Below are 26,047 nucleotides of genomic sequence, written 5' to 3' on the forward strand. Positions count from 1 at the left end.
AAGCCATGGTTTGCATGAAAGTGTGCATTATATGTGTGAAATACAGCAACCTTTCCTCTCCTTATTTGTGCAGGCCCTGCTTGATGAGTTGGTGCACAACTTCCCATTCGTAACAAAGTTGGCAGAGAACATAAACCAGGCTGTGGTTGGCCCAGACGGTACCTACAGTGAAGGAACAGATTCCCGATTAGAGCCCATCCCTGAAGAAGGTCCTGTTGACACTGGAGACATGCTGACCTCACAGGTGATTTAGTAGCACTAGGTTCAATTGCCCGTTGTGGATGTGATGCTATGGCAATGGCCATTAAGAGGAAGCTTTAGCTCAGGTGGTCCTATCTAAATACATGTGAAAGGAGAATTCGTTTTTCATGCCATCCGCTGCACCAAATTTGACGAGGTTTGTTGCATTTAAAAGAAATACTTAAGATCTAGTGACTGTCCCTTTAGAATTTTTGAGTTAGGTCGTCAATTTTTTATTAAAAATTGGCAAATATCGAAAATTTTCAGAAAACGAAACTATCAAGTTTACAACTCTGTAACTCAATAACGAAAAGAGGTAATACAATTCTGTGGATTGCATCTAATATTACATCTAAAGCGGACAAAATTGATATGTCACACATGAATGTCAAAAAATTTGGTAATATGAAAATACAGCTTATGCAGAACCCTTGTAGCCAACGTGGCAAATTCACGTAAGATGTAAAATCACACATAGAATTTGTTCGCTTTGAATGATCTAACGGATGCCATTTACAGAACCCCGATATCAGTTCTTGATGCAGAGCTATGAATTTGTAAACTTCGTGCTTCTATTTCTTTCAAACGGTCAAATATTTGAAAATTTTTAAAACAAAATTCAAGCCCTAAATCTGAATTCCGCTTCCAACAGTCACTAGAATTTATCTTTCTCTCTCAAATGCAACAAGTTTCGTTGAAATCGGTCCAGGAGTTATCTCAGAAAAACATTTTTGCATTTTACATGTATTTGAATAGGCCGCGTCGGAGCTGGGCCCGAGCTAAAGCTTCCTCTTAAGGCTCTAATGCATTTTGGTGTAGTGCATTGCAGCACTTTGATATACAATTGCCAACAAATTTTTCTGACCTGCTTGATCATCCAGCACTGCCACATTCAAGAACCAATGTACAATGGCGACCAAAATTTTGCATGCTGTTTGGCTCATTCAATTGAGAAATGATCTGCGTGCACGTCACAAACATACTGGTTGTGAGCCAGTTGGGGTCATTCAGGTTGCCCATACGCATACTCATGTTCACGAAGCAGTTTCATGGCTCTCAAAATGCTGCATGACTGCTACCATGAGATTTTCATCATCTGTGCACCAAACTGGGAACTTTTGTCACTGGATCCTGATGAAGCAGTGCTGGTTATGTCTAAGAGCATAGGCCAAATGGCCGTAACAAAAGTTTATCACCACCTAACAAGTTGGTGGGTGGCAAGCTGTAGTGGCATTTTTGCTGTCAATATGTTCATATCAGTAGGCCTCTTCAGCAGTTGGGTATGAGATCATGCGCATTAGCTAAACTGGCTGCTGTAGAAGTGCTGATAGGGTCTGTGGGCAAACACCTAGCAAGATTGTGCCTAATATAAACATGCGCGTAGGCAAAAACTTCAAACTGGATTCGCATAACACAGCCTAAATTGACAGCATTGTGCAGTCACTTGTGCATACCTGCACTTTGTGACGACATGCGACGCACTTTGGGCTGTGCAATGGATGGATGTAAAATGTCCTAGGACCTTGATCTTCATGCTGTTTCAAGTAGATGTTATTTAAACGAAGCACAACACAGAGCAAAATTAACTAAATAAATTTTCATTGCTACTGGTATCGTAAAAGGCAGTGACAATTATTTTACCACTTCAGTTCATTTTTCCAAGCTATCCAATTATTTGGAAGTTATTTGTGGTCCCTTCCAAAAAATCATTTCAGAAAAGCACTTCAAAAAATTTTTATTTCTGGGTAGATTTTGATGAAACTTGCTGAGTTTATCTATGTCACTGTGCTAACTTAAGATATACATTCAGTTTTTTGTGTAACTAGCTTTGAGATGAGCTATTTAAACTATATATATGGTGTAATAGAGTCACACACAAACAAAAAATGATGTTGAATTACCAGAGTTTGCATTGCTATAAGAATGAATGCTCTATCTAGACTGACTTAAGCCAAAGTTATAGCATGTCAATTTTTTTAAAATTAAGAACCCATATTAAGAACGCCCAGGACAAATTGTTACTTTTTGAAAATTTCTGTAATAATGTTTGCTCATATTATAGGTCTACTGCACTCTTTGTCTACCTTTCTGCCAGAAAATTATTATTGCGATAGGAATAGTAGAACCAGAGAGATCATCATTCCAAAAATGTGACACCATCAGAAAGGCTCTTTTGAGAAAACAAGAAAAATCATTTCGTGACATGTCCATAGTAATCATATCAAAGGCTAAATCATGTCAAGTATGATACAGGAATCCAATCAAGCAAAGATAAATGCTCATCACCATCCTGGTTCAAAGGAATGCAAAAAGATATTTGGGCCAATTTTTGGCTCCAAAGAGCAGTGTCTCCCCTTGATGCTGTGCTTGCTCTTGCCGCAGTTATGCATCAATAAGGTTAAACAATTAAAAATAAATGTTGAGCCCCTAGATCTAAAATCTATTCCAAACTGTCTAGAATATGGCATTTTCTTTCATCTGCAATATATTTCATTGAAATCAGTCCAGCAGTTGTCAAGTGAAAGTGTTTCATTGTTCCACATGCATTCGAAAAGGGAAGGCCCAAACTGGGACTCTCTTACGACTGCTTATACATACATTCATGGAACAGTTTTCTTGTATACACACTCCTTCATACCTCTATTGAAGACATAAAGGAAAGCCATAGCGCTGAAAGTAACATTACCTGTTTATAAACTAATGGTCAGCCTTACTGCCTTACTGTTAGGCCTTACTATCAAAGTCAATAAGTGACAGGCACAGAAATTGAGGTAGCCGTGCATGTACAATGCCACATGTAGCTTTACATGATTAATATACATGATTAATACATGATTAATAGATTAAAAGACCTACAGCAGACTTCTGCTAATTCGACTTTGGATAATTCGATATTTTGGTTAATTCAATACTGACCGAACGTCCCGGCCGTCACTCATGCATTTCTATGGGCCTAAACTTTTTTTATTTCGATACTGAAATTGGCCTGCATCGGATAATTTGATCTTTGCCAGTCAGCATGCGTGCGCCTGACCCCTATGGTGACCCCAATAGTGAACCCTTTAGTGGGCAGTGTCAGTCTCAGCAGAGCTGAGGGGACAGTGAATTCATTGAATGCACATTATGACCATCGAAAATGCCCGCTTTCAATCCACCTTAGGAAGGTTTTCAAGCAGTAACTGTAGCTCGCAATGTCTGATTACGACATTTACCCGACTCTAACATAACCTCTAAATTTCTTAGATTTCATACATTTTCTTTCCTTTTTTTTTTTCCAAGAACAATCGGGCTGAATGTACAAAACACAAAATACGCAATAAAGAGATTTAGAATAGGGGCCCCAAAAGTTTGGCGCCTCAAAGAGCTTTGCAGGTGTTAGTGTTAGGGCACGCAGGAGTGAAGAGCTTTAGAATAGGGCTTTGTGTTTGTGGATGGCGTCTTGCGCTTGCAGTGCGATTACGGCATCAAAGACAATGTATTATAAATAATTAGATTAAATGTACCATTTTATGATAAGAATAGCAATTTTGACATTTGTGTTTCTGCATTTAATTACAATTTAGAGGTCACTATATTAGCAGCAAGCAATCGACTGCGCTTAGTTTTGAGTAACCAACTTTACGTGCATTCGCCAGCCAAGTTAAGCCGTGTTAGGCCTGCGAGCCATGAAATCGACAACCGAATTCGGAATCAGCGGCGTCTAATGAATCAATCTTCATATCACACGCTAGTTGAGAGAAAGCAATAACCGCAATCACTTCTCCTAGCTTGCGAACTTCACGCATTACCGCGAGTCGAGCCCAGTTTGGTGCTAGGTTAGAGTCGTCTCTTCATTGGGTGCCGCCATGTGTGTTGATGCAAAGCTCTTGGAGCTCCCGCTAAATCAGTGAAGTAGCGTTCCTGACGCAAAACCCAAACGCTGTTTGCGTCTCGTGCATGCACAGCGGCTTCGATGCTACATCTTTGGGGCCCCCAAAATTCTAAACCCTCCAATACCTAAACTGCCTTCACAACATTCGTATGCTTTGCCGCATAACACGCATGTACTGCAGTAAAGCTGAATTTAAAAATAACGTGTGGCAAAGCTGACTTTTGGAAACTGATTGCCATTGTGCAACAATTTTTATTGCTAAAGAATCCGGTGTATGTTATGTTTCTGCCCTGTTTAGACGCTTTAATGTAATTTCTACGTTAGTTTATTGCTTGGGACCCATCAAAACTGGGGGCGCTTTTGATTCTGGAGTCTGTTAGAATCGGGCAAATACTTCCAAATGAATTAGTGGTGCATTTTGGCATTTTTTCTGCATCCTATTTAATTAGACCTGTCAGATAATTCGATCAATTTTATTTGATCCCACCAGAGTCAAATTAACACAAGTCGACTGTATTGAGGTTCAATGTATAGCTTGTATTTTTTGGATTAAGGAAACCAGTTTTTGAAAGATTGTACGTCACCCAGCTGAAGATGTGCAAACCTTAGTTTTGCTTATTTCTCTGACCTGACACACACGCACCAGTGCCTTGTCATTCTACAGCTTATATGGCATTTTTCAGGACTCGACCATGCCGGACTCTCTAATCAAGGACATACTGCACAAGACAGAGAATGACCCTGTCTTTGAAGCAGCTCTGGCACAGATATGTGGTACGCCAATGTGTTTATTGTTGCAATCCACTAACAAACAACTCTTGAAGGACCACTAACATGACCATTTCATCCTGCTTCTTCTGTTTAGGTGGCTGTTGACTCCATAATTACGATATGAAGCTTTAATTTCTCGAGAACACCGAAAATAATTGATAGTTCTACCTCTCGTATGACCTACAGCATAGACCACTTATAATGTAGGTCGCCGAACTCATGAATTTCCGCACTATAAGTGGTGCTGTACTATAACCACAACATGTTTCAGTGGTTGAAGCATGTGGAAAACACATAGCCCAAACAGCCACATGTGTCCAGGAAACGAAGCTTAGGACCGGGATGGGCGCTTGCTTTCGTTGGTGAGGTCGTTAATCCATTTCCTAGTTCCACGGAGCTGCTGTGACACATTTCAGCACCAAACCACAACTTGGCAGCCAAATCCCTACGAGATGGTGCTTGTTAGGCCTAGTCGACGGAAACGTTGGGCAGCATGCCGCCACAAGAAGCTCACCGTGGAGGTATGTGTGTACCCATAGACAAATACTCGTCGATCTGCCACAAGATCATGTGCACAGGCTGCACTGATGGCAGCGCACATGAAGTGGGGTTCATAGACGATCAGCAGGCAGCTACCACGAATGCATATAGCAAAATGCTGTATGTGCACGCACTGGTAAAAACGTCAAAAGCTCGCGTGTGGACAACGTTCTGAACTGATACTAACGAATTTGCAGAACACAGTTAAACTGACGTCGCAGAGTTAAAGTCACATGCGTGATACCTTAACTTGGCGATGATGTGCATTGCGATGGGCAAACACGAAACGCATTCTCGGCTTTGACCAATTTTTCTCCCGGTGCTCGAGTTGTGAAAAACAACAAATGCATGTTACCATCAAAATTAATTTTCTCAGTTTGCCCAAAAATTCAGCCATTTTTGCAACCCTGTCAGTGTCCAAAAAGGTCAGTTGGCGACTGCATTTACTTTCTGCGCACAAGTTGATGAGCCAAAGAGCAACAATACGCACGCGTTCGGTGCAGACAAGCGGCCAGAGCAAAAGGATTCTCTGTCACCTAGGCAACCTCCGCACGCTGAGCCAGCATGGTGCTGCCTATTTTTTTTTTAGACCCCCACCATTCCGTGTATGGTCGCTCGCTCTCTATCTCCTCCTCTTTCTCCGCGTCGCCCTCATCACTCTCCCCTCGGCTGGCACATCTCGTTGAGAAGTGTGCTCGTCTCCTCACTTGTCTGCATGATTTGACGCAACCGCATCTGACTGGTATTTCATTGCGCAACTACACTATAAGCAGTATGTGTATATATTGAGTTCTATGGGAAGATAAACGGGAGTACGAAGAGACCGCATTATATCTCGTCCTGCACTATGAGCGGTTACATTAAAAGTGGTCGAGCTGTATTCGCAATGTTTGCCAAGTACGTCATGGATTCAGTTGTGGGAGAGGAGACTGTTCACATCACCGAAAGCAGAGGTGGAGGTCACAAGGGTACCTATCACGAACTCAAGTGCACCAGTCAGCCAAGTGCAGTGCTTGAAGACCATACGGCGAACATGTTGCCAAAAGCCGCCCGATTGGCCCTTCTAATTGCACTTTTCTCTTGGAAACCCAGTTTCCTTCGAGTGCTCAATGGACTCAGGTTTCAGTGGAACAGTATAGTGTTTGCATAGGCATCTGTGGTGTTCAGTAGTCCACATCAGGTTTGGTTCACGTAAATAGCCTCCTTTTTGCATCTGAAGCTATGCTGCGCTTGGAGCAGATTTTGGACTGGTCGCAACGAAAGGTAATATAATTAATTATATGGTGCACTCTCGAGGAAGTGAGGCTCCATAGTATGATTGGGTTGACAGCTGCCCAATAAAAAAAAATGAAAATGAGGCAAGTGTTTTGGGTTAGTACTCCTTCGAGAAGCCTGTTCCTTTACCACTGTGATTGAGTGGGTATGGCATTCAGGTGCTGAGCACGAGGTCATTGGTTTAATTTGCAGTGACATCAGCTGCAGTCCTCATGCACTGTGCTTTGGGTGCACATTAAACATCACATGGCCTAAATTGATGCAGAGCCATTCACCACACTGTTCCTCAAAGTCCCTTTGTCAGTCCGGGAAGTTAAACCCTATCATGCAGTCAAACAGGCAGCCCAGTTAGTCAATGCAATCAATCATTCAATCGTAAATGTTGCAATGAACCCAGTACATCCACAGGACACATAGGATCAAGCAATGAATATGCCTTTGCACCCTGCCCAAATTACTTCAACAGTCTCTAGACGCAGAGGGTATCTCTCAAGGAATGCGTTCTCACAAAAATTTTGTGTAAGCGCCCTATAATAACACAGGTACAAGTGGTTAAGCATTACCCTCCCCTCAAGTCATGACGTTCCCCTTCAACTTTTACACCGTACAGCCATTGCTATATCCCGCCTCTTCCAAGCGGTGACGCAAGTGCTGTCTACATCCGGTTGATTTGAACCGAGCATGTTTCCACGTCTCTCTCCTACGCTGTTTTTATTGTTAAGCCTAGGCTACATGAAGCGATATTTAAAGCCAAACTGCACATTGTGGATGCAGATGCTGCAGCACTCCACACAATATTTGCTGGCTTATTATTTTTTTGATACCACATGAAGCCATAAGAGAGAGATGCCACCACGGGCATTTGCCACATTTCTGCGAGCATATACACAATGTACAAGTTACAAAGTAGCTGTTTCCTGTATTATTATGCTTTGACGATCGCCTCATAACATGAAAATATTTGATACGTACATTTTCGATTGTCTCTGTATATTGCGCTCACAGGATATCTTTGCTGTCAATATGGAAAAGAAAGCACTGCTGTTAACTTGTTAATGGGGGAAATGGGCTATTTAATACGCTTTCACTACTCTAGAATGTAAAAAAAGAAAACGAAGCACAATGAAAACTTGTTACTACAAACACTACATTAACAAACTTTACAGATCAAATAATCTTTCAGAAATTTTCTGCTGACTTCTTATGGTTTCAATGTAAAAATATTTCAGTACTACAAATTTCAGAATACCGAACTTTTCAGAAAAACGATTGTTATTCAGTTTCTGTGTCATGTTAACAATGCCTCAGTACTGCAAACTAATACAGTAGAACCTCATTGATACATTCCAGTTATGTACGCTTTCCTGGAGCCAACATTCGAAATCGAGAACACAAAATATGACCCAATAAAGTTACGCTCATTTTTTACCAGTTCATATATGTGTATGATACATTTAGCTGCCGCTAGGTTCTATGTAAACAAGAAGTGTGCGAGGCACACGCGATCGAGAACAGTATATAGCTTCCCGCCATGGCAGCTCGACCACAGTACTTGTCCACCCATCTCACGGCAAATCTCCGTGGCCATCGCACGTAGCATTCACAGCTATCACTGCCGATCCTATTGTGATAAGCATCTTCGCCTATTTTTTTCACAGTGCGTGGTGCCGTCAAAGACGTAGCACACGCTTTTAATAGGCGATAACTGAAACACCCTGCCGTTCCCTGCTGCAGAGTGCATTCGTATACGTTTTCCGGCCGCTAGATCCCGTGTGAAGAAGAGACACAAAGCGCTCACGATCGAGAACGGTATATAGCCACCTGTCTCACATGAAAACAGACTGCGTGCAGTTTCTTATTCCGTTACCAGCATATCTCTGCATGGGCCGTCGCAAGCCGCAATTCTCAGCTATTGGCACCAAACCTATTGGGATAAGCATCTTCACCTACTTGTTTTACAGCTCATGGTGCGTAGTGCCATTGATAGCGTACTGCATGCTTTTAGTAGGCGATAATCCAAACGCACTACCGCAGGCTATCGATGCAGGCATCACGGTTCGCTTCGCCGGCATCCAGCGTCGCCCACCAGCTCGATTTCGCTTTGGTTTCCCGTTGCCCTCTTAAAACACCACGCAGTAGGAAAACAACAAAATGTGTCAGGCCGCCGAAACACCACCAGCTCCACGCACGTTCGCCTCTCGTGCCGCAACGATCCGTACAATGCTTCGCATTACGTAGATGTCAGCAATAGTTCAGTCTACCAAATTTTTTTACTTACTTCAGTTCGTATGTTTTCCCGGTCATTATGTTATTTCTTGGGGCTCCCCCCCCCTATAACTTATGAACGAGGTTCTGCTGTATTCAGAAGTCTGAGGATTCTTAGATTTCCATATACCCTTCATGGCAGCCAAAACAGTAGGCTAGCAGACGATAAGGTGCAGAAAGCGGACGCCGTGGCTCACAGGAGTGGAAAACCTGAGACAGCACTCGATCAAAAAATGTGGGAGAGAAATTTTTTAATATATTGCGGAGGCAACGACACATCGGGTTTCGCGAGTCTATGCTCCACCCAGGCAAGTGTCGCCTAGCAATGGAGGCGCATCTCTTTCGCCCCTCTTTCTGTGGCCATACTAGCTATGCTTGCAGAGAAATGTACCTCTGTGCTCGCAGGGATGCCACACAGTTGCACTTTGCACTTTTTGGATGGTGTCATTTACGTGTACTTGCGCTTTGGAATAGTTCAGGTGTCCACCTCGAGTGAGACAGTTCTGGTGTCCACGACAAGGAATGTGAAAAACAAACATACAGCAAGAAACATTGCGCTTTATAGGCGACATGGAGCTTCCTTTTTGTCAGTAGTTTTCTCAGCATCAGCATCTGCTTTGCACGCATCACTCTTATCATACGGTGCCTCAGTGGTCTGGTGGCAGCGGAATCTGTGGAAAATGGCGAAAGTGCCAGCCAAGAGCCAACAGTGACGTTTTCAGTGGCGTTAGATCAAACGGTGACAACTTATGAACTGATGGGTTAATAGACGGAATGGTTAAATTTGGAGCTTTCACTATAACGAACTTTCAGAATAACGAGTGATTTTCGGCAGCCCCACATGATTTTTTTATATTGAGATTTGATTGTACATCCATTGGGAATCGAACCCACACTTTTTGCAGGGAAGGCAGAGACAATACCGCTACACCAATGTCTAACTCAAGGTAGCGGCTTTCTTACAGATGTTTTAAAACGTTGTAAAGCACATTCAGTTTCCTTTCGCAACACTTTATTGCCAGAGCTCGGCTTGTTGAAATATTATTCTGCTATCCTTCTGGGCAAATTATATACAAAACTTGGCTCTGACAAATGCAGAACCTGAAAGCACCTTTCTTTCGAAACTGTGGGCGACCTCTGTGTTAACGAAGGAGGTTGGTGTTGACATTAACGTGCAGCGCTCACGTTTTCTACAGCATGTAGGTGCTGCAGTTTGCTTTCTATGTGCACCTGCAGTGCAAGGTGAGCGTAATATAGCGCTGGTACCATTCATGTTTTTGCCACCAAAGAAGACATAGCTATTCCTATTTTCATGTGTGAAATCCTTCACATCTCATCGGCTGCCCCATTGCCACAGCTGTAGCAGACGATCCACATTCTCAGCAGAAGTGGGCCATTGGTTGAAGAAACATCTAGATTTATTACATTTGTGTAGTTGTCTTTAAGAGTACGCAAATTACTATGCGTACATATGCTGTTGAAAATAAGCTTAATGCAGGGGCATGTTTCAAGCACTCCTGATGATGCAGTGCGGGTAGCCAATGAAATAGCTTACCCGACTGACGTCACCCACATCTGCTACATAGCATGGGATGGGGCGGCTGAAAACTCGGGAGCAGCGCTGCTGTGATGGGTAGCAATACACATTTTTAAAACGTTATAATAAATCATTTGCTTTACATGGAATGCTTAAATGTGTAACTTAATGATCAGAAGAATCTACCCTAATGACTCAGTACGTTTCTACAAAATCATTCCAGGGTCCCTTCAACTTCTTGACTATGGTCTGCACCTGACGTATAGTCCACAGGGGTGAATTTCAACAAAACATACAAACAATTTATTAGTTAGTGTGTTAGATATAGATAGTAGGTTAGTATATCTCCGGAGTCACTGGCATTGCCAGCAGTGTTTTCAGTAATGCACAATGCACCATTGCATTGCGGATATTTGGTTCCGATTGTGAACTACATGCTTTGACCTGCATGCATTGAGAATATCCCTGCGAGATATATTCTCAAAAACCAACACAGCAACCAGTGCTAGTCCCCACGCATGCAACTATTCTGCCTTCAAGCAGGGAGCGTTGAAAAGCATTATACATAAACCCACACCTGCAGGTAGTCTTCACAGCAAAGAAATTTAATGCTTAACTTCTGAAAGTATGGTACATAACTGGCCATTTCACTTATTACAGTGAAATGCTACCTATAGTCGGATACAACTTTAGAAAAAAGGGGGCGTTTACTCCTCCGAGGCGGAGGCACACGAGCATCCACCAATGGGCGCGCGCTCTGGACAAACGTCATGAGCCAGACGGCCGGTGACCCCGCCGACGGAGAAGATGGCTGCCCGCGCTTCGAACTGGGCGAGGTCGGGTCAGCTGTGTGCTTCAGCCCCTCGTCAGAGTGAATTCCAGAACTGTTTGTGATGGTCTATCATGCCGGAAATATTACAGCGAGATTACGATGCACCATTTGTGCCGCGTGCATTTATTCTGAGCCGTGATCCGGTGAAAGAACATTGCAGCGAGCATCGCTGGCGCTGCGCTATGCTTTGCCTGAAAACAGGATCCCGCGGCGACCACTGCGAACACACATCCTGCGTGCTTGTTCCATGTTTTATTTCGCTCCCGAGTGAAGTTACGGTGAGAAAGTTTTCCAAAGACTGGTGCCTATGGTAGCGGCGGGTGTGGTCGTATACTGTGTCGCTGCGTTTTTCGTCGGACGGGGTGAAGTGTTGAAGCAAAACCATTCTCAGGAAAAATCAGAAAAGTGCGCGCAACAAAAGCTATTTGCACAAGAAACCTTCAACGCAAAGATTTGTCGCCGTCAACTTAGCGTAAACTATCAATAGAGAGGTTTAGCTTTTCCGGTATTTCGGTAAAACGCAGGCGGACGCCCGGGGTGTTGGGGCGGAGGCGTAAACGTGAGTGGTCGAGCGGTCTGCATGGTGCAGCCACCTGGTGGCGCAGTGCTCAAACAGACAGAAACAGTTAATGTTGCATTAAGCGAGCGTATTCTTCGTCGCTGCTGGTGTAAATTTTCGGCACTGGCATAATCGTGTTGCTGCCCCAACGCCCCAATGCCCCGTCCGCCTGCGTTTTACCGGAATACCGGACAAGCTAAACCTCTCTATTGTCAGCAGTGAGATAGCTGAGCGTCTAGCGACGGTGTTCGAGCGTTGTGTGGCACCGTCGATTGATTGCTGTCCACCAGTTCTCACTGCACGCGCAAGCTGTAGAACGCGTGCTGTGAAATTGTGAAAACACAAAACCAAAAAATATAAATTTTATGCTATTTAAAACCAGGAGTATTTATTTAAAACGATGAATGAAGCATTTTTGCACCTTCCTGCCTCGACCGTATTCTCGCTCCAGGTTTGTAATGGTTGCGATAAATGCATTGTTTTATATAAGTACTTTTTCAATAGCAACTGATTCATTTTAAGCTTGAGAAACGAGTAGTAGATACGCCGTGTACAAGTGAACAGGCGCAAAAGCGTTGCAGAGCTGCTCTTTCTACTTTTGTCACTTGCAATGAAGCTAAAGAGCAGACGACGGGCAGCGTTGTGAAAGGCACGGGGTTATTTTTCTGCCGCTATCTGGCATGTGCTGTAGCACATGAGAGCTCTAATAAACCAGTCATCAAAATGCAAAAGTCTTTATTTATACTGAGAATTACGCGTTTCAGGAGCACGATGTTTCGAGCAGGACTATTTTAGTCGCGGAGGCAATCGGCTGTCGCGCATCGGTCATCTGGGCGGGGCCTCCCCTTTTTTCTAAAGTTGTATCCGACAGTAGTAAGTGTCTTGCAGTTTCAATTGCTTTGTGCTTCTTGATGGAAACATGTAAGGAGTGTGGACATGGAATTTCATATGCAGCCACTTGTTTTGAATCACAGTGCAAAGTCTTCTGTCATACAGTTAGAGAACATTTATGTATTTATTTAATAGTCTGGCCGTGGTTTCTTAATTTGCTGACGATATCTCTGTCCACAGCAGTTTGACATCAAAAACATAGGCACGAAAATGTGGCATTCCAGATAAACGAAATGAGAGCATTAAGCAAATGCTTTCCTGTGTTTTCACTCTTTAACTCTGTTTTTGCAGACAAGCTTGACACAACAAATGAGGTTCACGGAGTCCTGGTCACACCCTCCAAGAGCTGTTCAAAGTCACGTCAGCGAAAAGGAAACTGCAGTCCCAGGACACCATGCCACTCGCATCGACCTCAGTCACAGCCCACAACACCACAACTAATGAGCTTGTTTACCTCACCGCACAAGTCGCCACTGAGGCACGTGCACAGGTCACCACACAGGTCACCACACAGGTCACCACGCAGGTCACCACACAGGTCGCCACAGAAATCATCGCAGAAGTCGCTGCAGAAGTTGCCGCACGTTTCACCACATGTGTCGCCACACGTGTCCCCAGAGGTGTCCCCACAGGCGTCACCACAGGTGTCCCCTCAGGTGTCCCCACACGTATCACCACAAGCATCACCACAAGTGTCACCACACTCATCACCACACGCGTCACCACATGTGTTGTCACACAGGTCAACCCCGGCAACCCCACCAAGACGATCCCCAAGACTTAATGCTCAGAACAAGCGACGACAACAGTCTCCTCCCTCCGCAGCCACAACAGGCTCGATGGAAAGCACAGGAAATGTAGGAAGCACTCAGAACAAGGTGCCACTGGCCATTCCTGCGAAGCCTAAGACAACCCCACAGATGGCCAAGGTGGCACCAGTCAACAAGTGTATTAACAAAGCTCCAGCCATGAGACGTCCAGCAGAACTGCCTTCTAAGCTGCCCTTGCCACCCTTGCCAACTTCCAAATCTCCTTTCAAGGTACCCCATGATGTGACAACCTACCGGGTGCCAGTGAGCTTGCCACTAAATTCATTTATGAAGGAGTCCTCAGCATTGCTGCCTAAAGTTGTGCTGTCGCCGCTTAAGCCCACTATAAAATTAGTTTCAAAGGCCACTGAAAATGGACAGACGGTGTCTTGCATCTCCATTCCCGACCCACCGGCGTCATCTGACAGTCCCAGGTCCAAGCAGTGCATGACGCTGGCAGATGTCATTGATTCGGTGCTCTCACCAGAGCGTCGACAGGCCCTCTGCCAAACTGAGAGGTCAGTTTGAAGCTGATTTGTGGTGTATGCCTCGCATCCACTAATGAAATGCTTTTACGAGTTGTGAACTGCAGTGACAATAAAAGCCACAATTTGTTTCTTGTTGAAGCTGCAGACCTTGTGTCCAGAATGTTATTGAAATCATTTTGTTAATGACTTGTATACTACTAGGAATGACTTGGTACATCATTGGTGGCAAGCAAGTAATGAAGGTCTTTTGGACTTATTGGATCTCTCCTTACGCACATGTCTTAGTAGGTAGGCTTTTGCTATAGACATGACCTGCTTGGAAAGTGTTTCGTTTGCCTATATGCGCTTGATTTCTTAGTTACAATAACCATATCAAGTCAAAACCCACTTCCTTCACAATTTCAGTTTTCCGCACATAACATGTCTAAGTCTGGCTTTGTACAGTGAAAAAGTCATCTCTCTGCATTCAGTACTTTTGGATTGGAGTGGCCATTGACCTCAATCAACATATCTTGTGAGGCTCCTTCCAAGCTGGTACCTAGCGCACAAACTTAAACTTGGGGTCATGCTGTATCGTTTGTATCCTCTTGATTCAAAGCAGCTTGATTTGAAATAATTTCAGATGGATTGGGCACAGGCAACTGAAAGTTTGGAGGGAAGTTTGTTCATAGGCCAACTGCAGTGAAATATCAGATGGCATAGACAGTCAAGTTGCAAACAGTATAGACGAAGAACAGACTCCGTGCACAAGGTTTTGCATTTGAATACAAGTGTTTGCACCATTAAAAGCTTGAAAACCTAGTTGTTTGTGATACTGTAACTCGAAAAATAAAGTAACATTACAGTTCATCAGAAGTGATGCAGAACTTGAAACATTGAGAAACAAGGCACTGCATGGGAATGACCTCTAAGATTGAGTGGTGCCCTTGGTGCCCTAAAAATTTCAGAGGCCATTTTTTGGTATTGGCATCATATCTGCTAATCACCCTGGGCCCTGAGTTGTCTGCTTAGGTGCTATTTAAAGGCTATTATGTGGGAAAATTAGACAATTACCTACCTGTGCAGCTTTGCCAATATTGCTTCAATAGTATGTACTACTCATGTTTAGCCAAGGTGAACTTTCAATGCCGTTGGCCTTTAAGCAGTAATTTTTTTTACTCTCTCCCCAGCGTTGTGCCACCACCATCGCTGCCTGCAGCTTCCAGCAACGCCCAGAGCTCTGTAGTCATTATGCCGGAGTGCGCCCAGGTCATGCTGTGCACCAACAATGGTGTCGCCTCTGACCTGCAGGCGCTTGCACCATCTTCAGTGCTGACCAGTGGGGCAGTGTCAACCATTTCAAACATCATCTACCCAAACATGATGGTCAGCGGAATGCCATCGCTCGGCTCTTTCAACATTGTGGTGCCAACCACGGTCCCGATTTCTTCCAACTGCCAGTTCATAACCACACATGGCGGCATGACAACAGTTGTGGCACAGAACAGCAGGCCTGTAGCGAAGAAACGACTGCCCTTGCTGCAGCCTAGGGAGCCCCTGCCTTCACAGCCTTCTCCACCAGCTGCTTTCAAACGTGAGAATCATTTCAAAGCCTTTTTTTTTTAATTCTTGTTATGTTGTAGTCTGTATTCCAGTTATTTGTTCTGTAGAGTCAGGGTGCTTGTTTGAACTGTTGAAAGCAGTTCACATAACATGGACTGTTGGGAGCACTGCTGAAACACACTTGTTTATTTGCTTTGTTTCAATCTCTTTCAACATGTTGCTTTTGTGCGAGGGTGTCCTCACACGTTTCATTGAAGGATCACCATAACCTAGGATAGTGCAAAAGGGACAGAACAAAGAATACAAGATGGGCGCTTGAAAGAGAAAGCCAATACATATTGGCAGGTGTCTTTGTACCAAGGAGCAGAGCACATTGTCATGTTCATCTGTGGAAGAGAAACCAAAATGAGAAAAATGGGCGGTGCATTCGCAAGTACTGTATTTAAATGAATACAATATGGCGTGGGCACTTTGACAATCCAGAGATTAAAGTAATATACAGTAGAACCTCAGCTGCTGCAGTTGGCGGCTACAGCCCTCGATCGTGCGCTACTCAAACCTTTTCTTGCTTACATGAGATTTAGTAGCCACAAAACGTATCCTATAATCACAGTTTTGCAGTGTAGTGCACGTCGGCACTGAAAAATTGTATTTTCCAGGAACGCATCAACTGGTAAAGAAATGCGCAGCTTTATCAGGTCATTTTCTTGTGTTTCGATTGCAAGCATTGGCACCTGGAAATTCTACCCAACAGGATCGTATTAACAAGGTTCTACTGTATTACAATCATAATATGAACCATAGCCATGAGCTTGAAATACAATGTTTTAGCATATAACAGCATAATGCACAAGCTGCTACAGCGAATTGTGAGTGTGAAATGTAGTAATGGACTGCATATAATTCTGCTACATATCGAATGTTCCAATAAAACTGCATAGTGCCACCTTGATGGGCCAGATGTGTGGTACCAGAATATCAGCAGTTTGCATCATCATTATCAGCCTATTTATGTCCGTTGTAGGATGAAGGCTTCTCCCAGCGATCTCAACTTGCTCCATTTTGCACCAGCTGACGCCGTCTTATGCCTGCAAATTTCCTCATTTCATCACACGACCTACTTTCTCTGTCATCCCCAGTTACACTTTCGTTCTCTTGGCACCCATTCTGCAACTTTAATACACCGCCGGCTATACGCCCTATTCATTACATTGCATGCCCAGCTCCATTATCTTTTTCACTTAATGTTAACTACAATATCGGCTACCTCCATTTTCTTGCTAATCCACACCCCTGTATTCCTGTCTCTCACAGGGCCCCTCACCAGGTCCCTTAGCTAATTTTAGTTATATGCTGGAAGTTATGTGCCCTCTAGGGAGCATGCTGCCACAAAAATGTTTCAAATCGACTCATTAATAGCCAGCATAGAAATATTTCAGTGTCGCGAACCCACAATTTCAGGAGGCAAGCTTCACTGCAAACATAGACGCTCTCTCCACTTGCCCCATCTAGCCTCTGCAAGTGAAATTCCTTCCGTGCGTTCTTACATACCAGACCTCTAGGATCACAATGGCAGGGCCCGTGACGTATGCGTCATGAGCCCCACCTATACTACTCTATAGCCCCTCTATACTACTACCGCTGTGATGAAGGAGCTTTAGCGTAGGCGTACATGAGTGGCCCGATCGGCCTGCATGTTCCAGCCAACCTAGTGGCACAGAGCTTAACCAGCCAGACACAGAGGTAATATTGCTGTAACCAAGCGTAAAACATTTTGAACATTTAAATAGACAACCTGGTCATGATTACGCTTCTACCGAAAGTTTACAGCAACAGCAAGGTAGAATGATCTTTGTAGCACAAGAACTGGAAAATGAAAGAAAACAGAGAGGTCAAAGATCATGAAAGTAAACACCAACTCGCCCAAGAGGGAATTATTCTGCAGCAAAGTACTAGAATACACTTGGTTACTTCTATGTTAGATCTGTATTTGTCTTATTTAGCCCTGTGCCTCCTGGTGGCTGCACCATGCAGGCCATTCACATTTGCGCCTCCACTCATCCAATAGAACGCACAATTCTGTTGTGCTTGCGTTTACCCAAATAGTGAAGTGATGGCTGCAAACACATAGTTGCTGGTTCCAATCGGATACTGTCAGCCTGATGTGCTGTAGCCACTCCGCTCGCATGTTGCCTTGCATGGGAACACAATGTTGCAGCTTGACATGTCGCCAATTGCTAGATTTGCTGCCCACAACTTAACAAGGGGGATCCATGAAGAAATAAGAAAGCTCAAGACCGACACTGACTGTGCTGCTCATCTCAACATGGAGAACATTGTAACACAAGCAGACGACTCTTGCTGGGTGCTGGAAGTGCTTGAGTGCAGTGGTAAATTGTAGTTGTCTGTTCTCTTCCTGTTACATATTTTTTATAGAAACAAATGAAACAACATTCTAGCTATTACAAACAACATTCATTCACCATAAGTTTGGAAAAATTATCAATGATGCGACCTGGGTAGCCAATCGGATAGCTCCCCCAACTGACATCAATTGGGCTACCTACATCAATTGGGAGGGTGCAGCTGAAAATTTAGGGAAGTGGCACCGCTGGGATCAGTAGTGATACACATATTTAAAACCTTATAATAAATTACGCGCTTTATGCAGAGTGCTTAAATGCATCACTTAATGATCAGAAGGACTTTTGCTAAAGACTCACTATGTTTGTACAATATTGTCAAAATCGTTTCAGGGTCCCATTGAGGTTGAAGGAACCCATCATGGTGGCTCAGTAACTGTGGTGCTGTGCTTCTAAGCATGAGGTCACGAGTTTAATTTCTGGCTGTGGTGGCTACATATAGGTGTGCAAAAGGCAGAAATGCCTGTGTACTTGCATTTAAGTGCATGTTAAAGAACCCTAGGTGGTAAAAATTTTTATGGAGCCTCGATCATAACATCTCTCATAAAGTCATTACCCACTGTAACATTTCATGAGGTTAAACCCTACAATTTATTTTAGTTTGATTCCTTACTGTACACATCAGTTTTGGAGCCGTTTATTAGTTTGCGCCAAACTCAAAAGATGCATACTAATATAGCAAGATGTTCCAAAGGCACTGTTAATATGGTGTGGTTTGTCTTATTGTTAGCATTTTTTTTTTAAATCAGCAATGGCATGCAGCACAATTCTACTTTTCAATCTAGATTCCTCTTAGAGGCGAACATATTTTCCTTCGCAAAGCATTGAAGGGTCGATGTGCATCAAAGCACTTCTCTCGTTAGGTGACCCTTCAGCATAGAAAAGACGCACTGGCATTGACGTACACAAGAATTAAGGAGACATAGATGAGAGGAGCAGAGCTGGTGGTAACATATCTTGTGACCCAAAGGGGACAAATTTTATTGACTATGTTCTGTCTGCCAGTTTAGCCTACGGACAGTGACCTTACTTTTCTTTCCCCCCCCCCCCCCCTGAAGTACAGAATTGTGTGGCACAAGAATAGTTTTTGTAGTGCTACAGTTAATCACACTGCAGCATAATGTGATCGCATGCAGTGAGTGCCTGTCTTCGCTATGCTAAAACTCTCTAAATTTGTTTGGTTCGCACAGCGACATGAGAAATTAGCATACTGCATGAAGCTGACGCATAGAGCTGCATTATTGTTTAACGCGCTCAATTTTTTTGTGAACAAGATGAATACCTAAGTGAAGTACACTTGCCTATAAGTGAAAATGTTGGCTATATTTTGCTGTCAGTCCAAATGAAGGCAGCCAGTCCAATGCTCATGAGCACTGCAGCTAGCAGGTCAAGACTTTTGTACTGCTTTCCTTGGGAAAAATAGTTTGTATATATGTTGTTGTGGCATGCTCGAAAGCTGGACTTAATATTTACAATTTAAATATGCGGGGTGCTTTTCTTTTTTTATTGTTAACATAATTTTCAAATATCACTCGTGGCATGCACCACAGTTCTGCTTCTTGAGCTTGATTATACTCAGAAGTGAACGTTGTTTGCACAAGAAATTAAAATGAATATTTGCCTATTAACAATGTTTCATTAATTAACTTTTAAACAATTTAGTTCACGGTACATATTGCAGTTCGCTAATTGTACCCGGTGACTTCGAAAGTCATGTCCACTTGGAGTGTTAAACCCATATCTCGACACACCAGTGTGTCGAGATATGAGTTTCCAAATCTGCGACAGAGTGCATTGATGCTCCAGTCAATTTTGTGCTTCTGTGCATGAAAAGGCATTTTGTTAAAAAAAAGGAAGCTGAATAACAGTGCAGTTTTACCACAAGTATGACTCACTATTCTTAAGACTGGTGGTAGATCCAAATTATTTCCAAACGAATGTGCTTTGTGAAATCACTGGCTTCAATTTGTGTATTGACTATATGCTCTAAAATAAAAGTTAAAAGTTGGGTAGTGAAATTGTGTTGCTTAGTCAGTTATGCATTTTATTTCCAGTGTAAGTAACATCTGCCTGTGAGTAATCCATCTCAATGACTAGATTTATGCTAGATGCCACAAGTGATTTTTAAAAATTTGGTTGGTGCTGAAATAAGACACCCAGTAGACCTCGCCCATTGTCAACTTTTGTAACAAGTGCACAGATTTCGCCTTTGGGTATCAAATGGTCTGAAAACGTTTGTGGATATTTCTCCTACATGTGCAAACATCTGCAAGTACAGTTTGCAGAAGAAAATTTTATTCATAGGGGGAGTGTGAAAATTGACATTGACTTGCACTTTGTTCTTTGATCTTTGTTTCTTGAAGTGTCATACACGTGAGCAAGACTGACATGTGCTGTTGTCCCTTTCTTTTGTTTTCTTATCTGATTTCAGAATTGGAAAATACCAAGCACAGCTTTGTAATGGGCAACCGGTTAAAAAGTGCGAAGCATGCAAAGGACTTATCGAAGCGAGGGATCACAAACCGAAGCAGTGAAACCGTGTCGCAGCCATCCACAACTGCAGCAAGCTCCCTTGATGCTTGCAGACAGCTGCCCTCAACTACCAAGCCAAAGACTCCACCACATGTCTCACCTCGCTTGAGTGCTTCCTTAGCAGCATCAAATGAAAAAAGTCCCCAGTTGAAGTCTCTAGTCGCTGTAGCCTCCAAGTGCATGACAGCGCAGAATCACGTGAGGGTGTTAGACTTTGGTGGTGCTTCTAGCGAATGTGCACAGGACACTAGTGAAGGTGCCTCTAACGAGGCTTCTAGCGAACACCTCGTCAAGACAATTGAGTCTATTCGGACTAGCCTGACTGGTGCCATGAACCGAGTGTTAAGAAACAGCACAGAAAGTAGTTCTGGCCTTGGTTCGTCAAAGAAAAAGAGGAAAGGGACACCACACGTAAGTAAAAGTGCATAATGGTACTATTGGCTTATATTTTCAGACTGTAGTGGTATTTAAGGTTTTCTTTTGCTTCCTTTAAGCATGTTTACTAAATTACAAATTGCCTGCGATTTTGGAAATAGGGTGCCAGACAAGTTGGTTGGGCACAACACCTGTGCTGGTTTCAGCAGTGAGTGAGTGAGTGAGTGAGTGAGTGAGTGAGTGAGTGAGTGAGTGAATGAGTGAGTGAGTGAGTGAGTGAGAGAGAGAGGGAGAGAGACTTTATTTCAAATCGGAACGATTCAAGTTTGACGAGTTAGTGAGCTGGGGCACCCACCGATGTTACGGCCAAGAGGTTTTGTCTGGACTGCCCAGAGTTGGTCTTCCAGGTTCGAGCTAAGCAGCATGGCTTGCCATTGCGCACGGAGGCTGTTGGTGTAGGTCTCATTATCATTATTGTGTATTAGTCTCTGGAATTCCCATAGTATGTGTTCTAGCGTGGCTCTGCTGCCACACACTTTGGTAAATCGTGTGCATTAGTACCAGACTCTTGTTTGATTTGGTTTGTAGTTGTCGCCACAGGACAGCTTGCGCTATTGAGTTGTGGATGAGATGGTGGATAAGCGCATCTGTGCATCTTGTAATGGTTGGTGATGTCGTTGAACCTGTTCATTCTGTCTTCCCATTCCCATACTTTGGAGGGCCCTGTTGAGTGGTTTATATTTGTCGCAGCTTAGAAAGTGAATTCTCGAGCTAGATTGTGTGCCGCCGCGTTAGGGTTCTCCTCTCCCATTGAGTCGGGGGTGTGGGCTGGTATCCATGAGATTTGGATGCATCTGTCTTCCCTTGTTGGTTTGCCTTCTCTGAGTATGTTTAGTGCCTCAGGTGAGATCCAGCCATTCAGGAAGTTGCGTACTGCCGTTTGCAAATCGCTCATTATGTAGTATGCATTGGTTTGCGCTATGGCTAACGCTATAGCCGCTTCCTCCACCGTTTCGATGCGTGTCGTTGTTATAGTCAAGCTTGTGCAGCATTGTCTATTGTGGTTATGTAGTGCTGCGGCAAAGCTATATATGTGTTTATAACGTGCAGCGTCTACAAAGACGGGGTCCTTGTCTCTTCCGTAGTTCTTCGCCATGTTCTTTGCACTGCTTCTCATACCCTTGTGGTGTACAGGATGCATATTCTTGGGTAGTGGGGGTACCGTGAGTTTGGCTCTTATTTCCTTGGGTATGTCCTGTTTGTCTCCGTGTTGTGTGTGGTAGCGGATGCCTAGTTTATCTAGGATGTGTCTGCCTGCCGTCGTCTTGGAGAGACATTTGTATTGTGCTATACGCTGCTTGTCTATAGCCTCTCTAGCATGTTGTGTAGCCCCACCTCGAGGAGTTCCTTAGTGCTCGTGCTTACCGCGAGTCCAATCACTCGTTTATATATCTTCCTAATCAGGCCATCTAGCTTATTTTCTGCAGCGTACCATCTGTGGTATCTGACATGATCTGACTTGGATGATTCTCATGACACTTGCTTCTTTCATGCCCTCATGCCTGTTGGTGATTCTCTTGATCAATCGCATTGTCTGAGAAACTTTGGCTTTGATTTTGCAAATGGTTTCTCTGTTGGTGCCTTTGACTTCTATGATCATTCCCAACACCCTTATCTTCTCGACTTTGGGTATGGGTTGTCCATTTTGGGTCTTGAGTTGTATGTCTGTGTAGGTTTGTGTGTTATGGTTCTTGGGAGGTCTCCCCTTTAGCATTGGTCTGTATAGCAACAGCTCAGGTTTCTCGGCCGAGCATGTTAGACCAGTGCCTTTTAGATATTTTTCTACTGTTTCAACTGCTGCTTGTGGTCTTTGTTCGATCGATACATCAGTGCCATTGTTTATCCATAGCATGATGTTGGCTGCATAGATTGTGTGGCTAAGGCCTTCAATTCTTTGTAATTTGCTAGGAAGACCAATTAGAGCTAAGCTAAAGAGCATAGGCAATATAACTGATCCCTGCAGTGTGCTTGCACTGCCAATAGGCACTTTCTCGGATGTTAGGTCTCCTACCTTGATTTTTTCTTCTCTGTCCGTTAAGAAGTTTCGGATATAGTTGTAAAACTGCTTACTCTAGCCAAGGTTGCTGATTTGGTGCAGTATGGCTTGATGTGCCACATTGGTGAATTCCTTCTTGAGATCTAGCCCGAGGATGGCTCGAGTTGATCTCCCTGGTTCCTCTATTACTTGGTGCTTGTGTAGACAAGTTTCTTTGCAATGCTGTCGTCGTTTTGGGTCATTGTCTTAGTTTGTGAGTCTGGCGAGGAAGGCATGCTCCATTAGTTTGCAACACAGGAAGCTAACGATACGGGTCCTAGATTCCCGAGTTGTAGTTGTTTGCCAGGCTTTCGTATTAGGATGACTTGTGCCATCTTCAATGGCTGCGGTATCTTTCCTTCTTTCCATCACTCGTTGACATATTCTGTCAGTTTGCCAATGGACGCTTCGTCCAGGTATCTGAGTGTCTTGTTTGTAATGGCGCCTGGCCCACTGCCAATTTGGTGTTGAATTTGTGCAGGACTGCTGTTATTTCTGCTTCACTAAGCTCTTCATCAAGGTCAAAGTTCTGTTCTCCCTCGTATTCGGGATAAATACATGGCGATGCCTGTGATATGTATTTGAGTGCGACCTCTTTCAAGAATTCTTGTTCTGTTCCTTTATATTTGTATAGGATCTTGTGTATGTTTTGCCTGTGCACCGTTTTTTTTTCCTCTAGGTTAAGGAGATATTTGAGCACCTTCCACATCTTGCTTGTCCTCAGTTGCTCATCGACCTCCATACGTAGTTCCTCCCATTGTTGTCTTTGGAGCTGTTGTGTTTATTGTTCTATTTCTTTGTTTAGTAAGGCTATCTTCTTGCTTAATCTCTTGTTATGTTTCTGCATTTTCCATCATTTCTGCAGCCCTTGTTGGGCCATCCACATGTGCGAGAGCCTGCTGTCTATTGCTTCTAGCTGAGCCTTTTGCGGGATCACCTGCGTTGATTTGAAGATGTCTTCCTTTAGGTTGGCTGTCCACTGATCAATCTCTGTAATGGTTTCTATGTTCCTCTCTTCCCTTAATTTCCTGAATTTCACCCAAACAACTAATTTGAGTTGATTACCCCTGCGTTTGTCGGGGCCTCCATTGAGCTGGATTTCGATTATGGAGTGGTCGCATCCAGGTCTTCCTCTGCATTTAGCCATCTTATTGATTGTATGTTGTTTGTGAAGGTGAGGTCTGGTGTGGAGTCGTCACAGACATTGTTGCCTTGCCTTGTGGGCATTTCTGGGTCCTTGACGAAGGTTAGACCTTCCTGTTTGGAGTCAGGCCATAGATTTTTACCTTTGGTGTGGATGTACTTGTACCCCCGCGTGGCGTGGGTGGCATTGAAGTCTCCGCCCATTATCACTTTCCGGCCACCCACTACACTGAGTGTGCGTTTGAATCAATCTGTGTCTCTTGAACTTTGGACTGCTGTATACATTTAGAATAAATATACTATTATTTGTCTTCCTTGATGATACAAGTATGTTGTCTATGTCTGTGACTTGTGTATCATGTTGTATAATCGTATAGTCTCTTCTGACTAGAGTGGTAAGGGCCTTGGTTTCTCCTATGGCATTGCCTATGGGTTGGCACCCTGATAGTATGGCGAGACCATTCGCTTCTTGTAGAATCATTATGTCTGGCTTGTCTCTTTTTAAAGTATTGACACAGATTCTCCTTTTTATTTCTGTAACTTCTGCAATTCCATTGCCATATGGTATATTTATTTTGCCTGGCCATGATTATGCCATGATTTTAGAGGCCGTCAGGTCTAGTATCGACGGCTTGAGCACTTAGGGAGAATTGAGAGTTGCCTGGACTGTTTCTTTTTCTTTGCAAGAGCTACAGCGTCCATTTTTTCTTCTAACCTCATTACTCTTAAATTTATATTCTCAAGCTGTTACTGTATGAGTTATAGTTGTGCGACTATGCTGACCATGGCCGCCTTAATCAATTCTTCCATCTGGTTCATGCACTGTTCTATCTTTTTCTCAAGTCTGGGTTCAAATTCTTCTAGACGTTCCTTTCTTATGCTAGCAGTTTTGGTTTTCTTGGGCTTGCTCCCATTGTCCTCAATAATCTCTACGGTCTTGCGTTTAAGTTTAAGTGGATTTTTTTCAAAGCAGTGCTGCGTCTAAAGAACGGCAGTGTGGCAGCAGGGTGTTATGTGCATGCTGACACGTCATGCATGCTTCACTAGGATGAGGGGCAATTGTAGCATCGGAAAATCGAAGTAGAACATATAAAACAAACCTCTTGTGAAAGCATGTGCTACTCGACTTGTCCAAAATCATTTGCATTGCAGAATCTTGGCATACGAAACAGGGCTTAGTTTGTGTTTCTGAGTCTGGTCAGAGGACCACTGGGGGTCCTGCAGAAAGCTAGCAATATAGGAAGGTTTATCATAAGGAAGAGTTTATTTTATTTTATTTTATTTATTTATTTATCTATTTATCTATTTATTTATTTATTTATACTGCAATCCCACTTTGGAGATTTTGGCAGGAGGGTACAAATGTTAAAAACATCACAAAAAAAGGCAACCAACAAATACATAGATAGATGAGAGTAAAATAAACTAATATAAACTAAAATAGAAGACATACGGTAAGTACTAAGTTAGACACGATGTAAACAAGGGAAGTGAAGGCTGTTGAACTAAGTTAGACACAATGTAAACAAGGGAAGTGAAGGCTGTTGAACTTGGGTGTTAGTAAGCTGGTTCCATTCAGTTACTGTCCGCGGAAAGAAAGAGTATTTAAAGGGGTTGTTCTGTGTGCGAAACGGAGCAGTTGTTAATAGGTGTCTTTGTCTAGTAGCATGCCTGGATGAAAAGGTTATTACGTCTGAAGTGTCTAATTTATAGTGCCCCTTTACAATTTGATGCATAAATTTTAGCCTAGATGACCGGTTTCTTTAGGTTACTTGTGGCAAGTTGGCTCTGGTTAAAAGGGCAGAAACAGAAAAACATCCAAAGCTCTTACATATGAATCGCACACCCCTTTTTTGTAC

General features: G+C 43.4%; 1 protein-coding gene across 2 annotated transcripts in view; it reads left to right on the forward strand.

The window, feature by feature from the left end:
- The window catches only part of LOC142585433 (uncharacterized), a 62,780-nt gene that overhangs the window by 29,892 nt on the left and 6,841 nt on the right, over positions 1-26,047 (forward strand). For both annotated transcript variants that reach the window (XM_075696196.1, XM_075696197.1), the window contains exons 10-14: positions 74-244; positions 4,795-4,885; positions 13,073-14,108; positions 15,248-15,651; positions 20,475-20,986. In XM_075696196.1, the coding sequence (XP_075552311.1) occupies positions 74-244; positions 4,795-4,885; positions 13,073-14,108; positions 15,248-15,651; positions 20,475-20,986 (2,214 nt within the window). The remainder of the gene's footprint in view (positions 1-73; positions 245-4,794; positions 4,886-13,072; positions 14,109-15,247; positions 15,652-20,474; positions 20,987-26,047) is intronic.

This window comes from Dermacentor variabilis, chromosome 6, assembly GCF_050947875.1.
Source record: "Dermacentor variabilis isolate Ectoservices chromosome 6, ASM5094787v1, whole genome shotgun sequence".
In the NCBI taxonomy this organism is placed as follows: Eukaryota; Metazoa; Arthropoda; class Arachnida; order Ixodida; family Ixodidae; genus Dermacentor; species Dermacentor variabilis.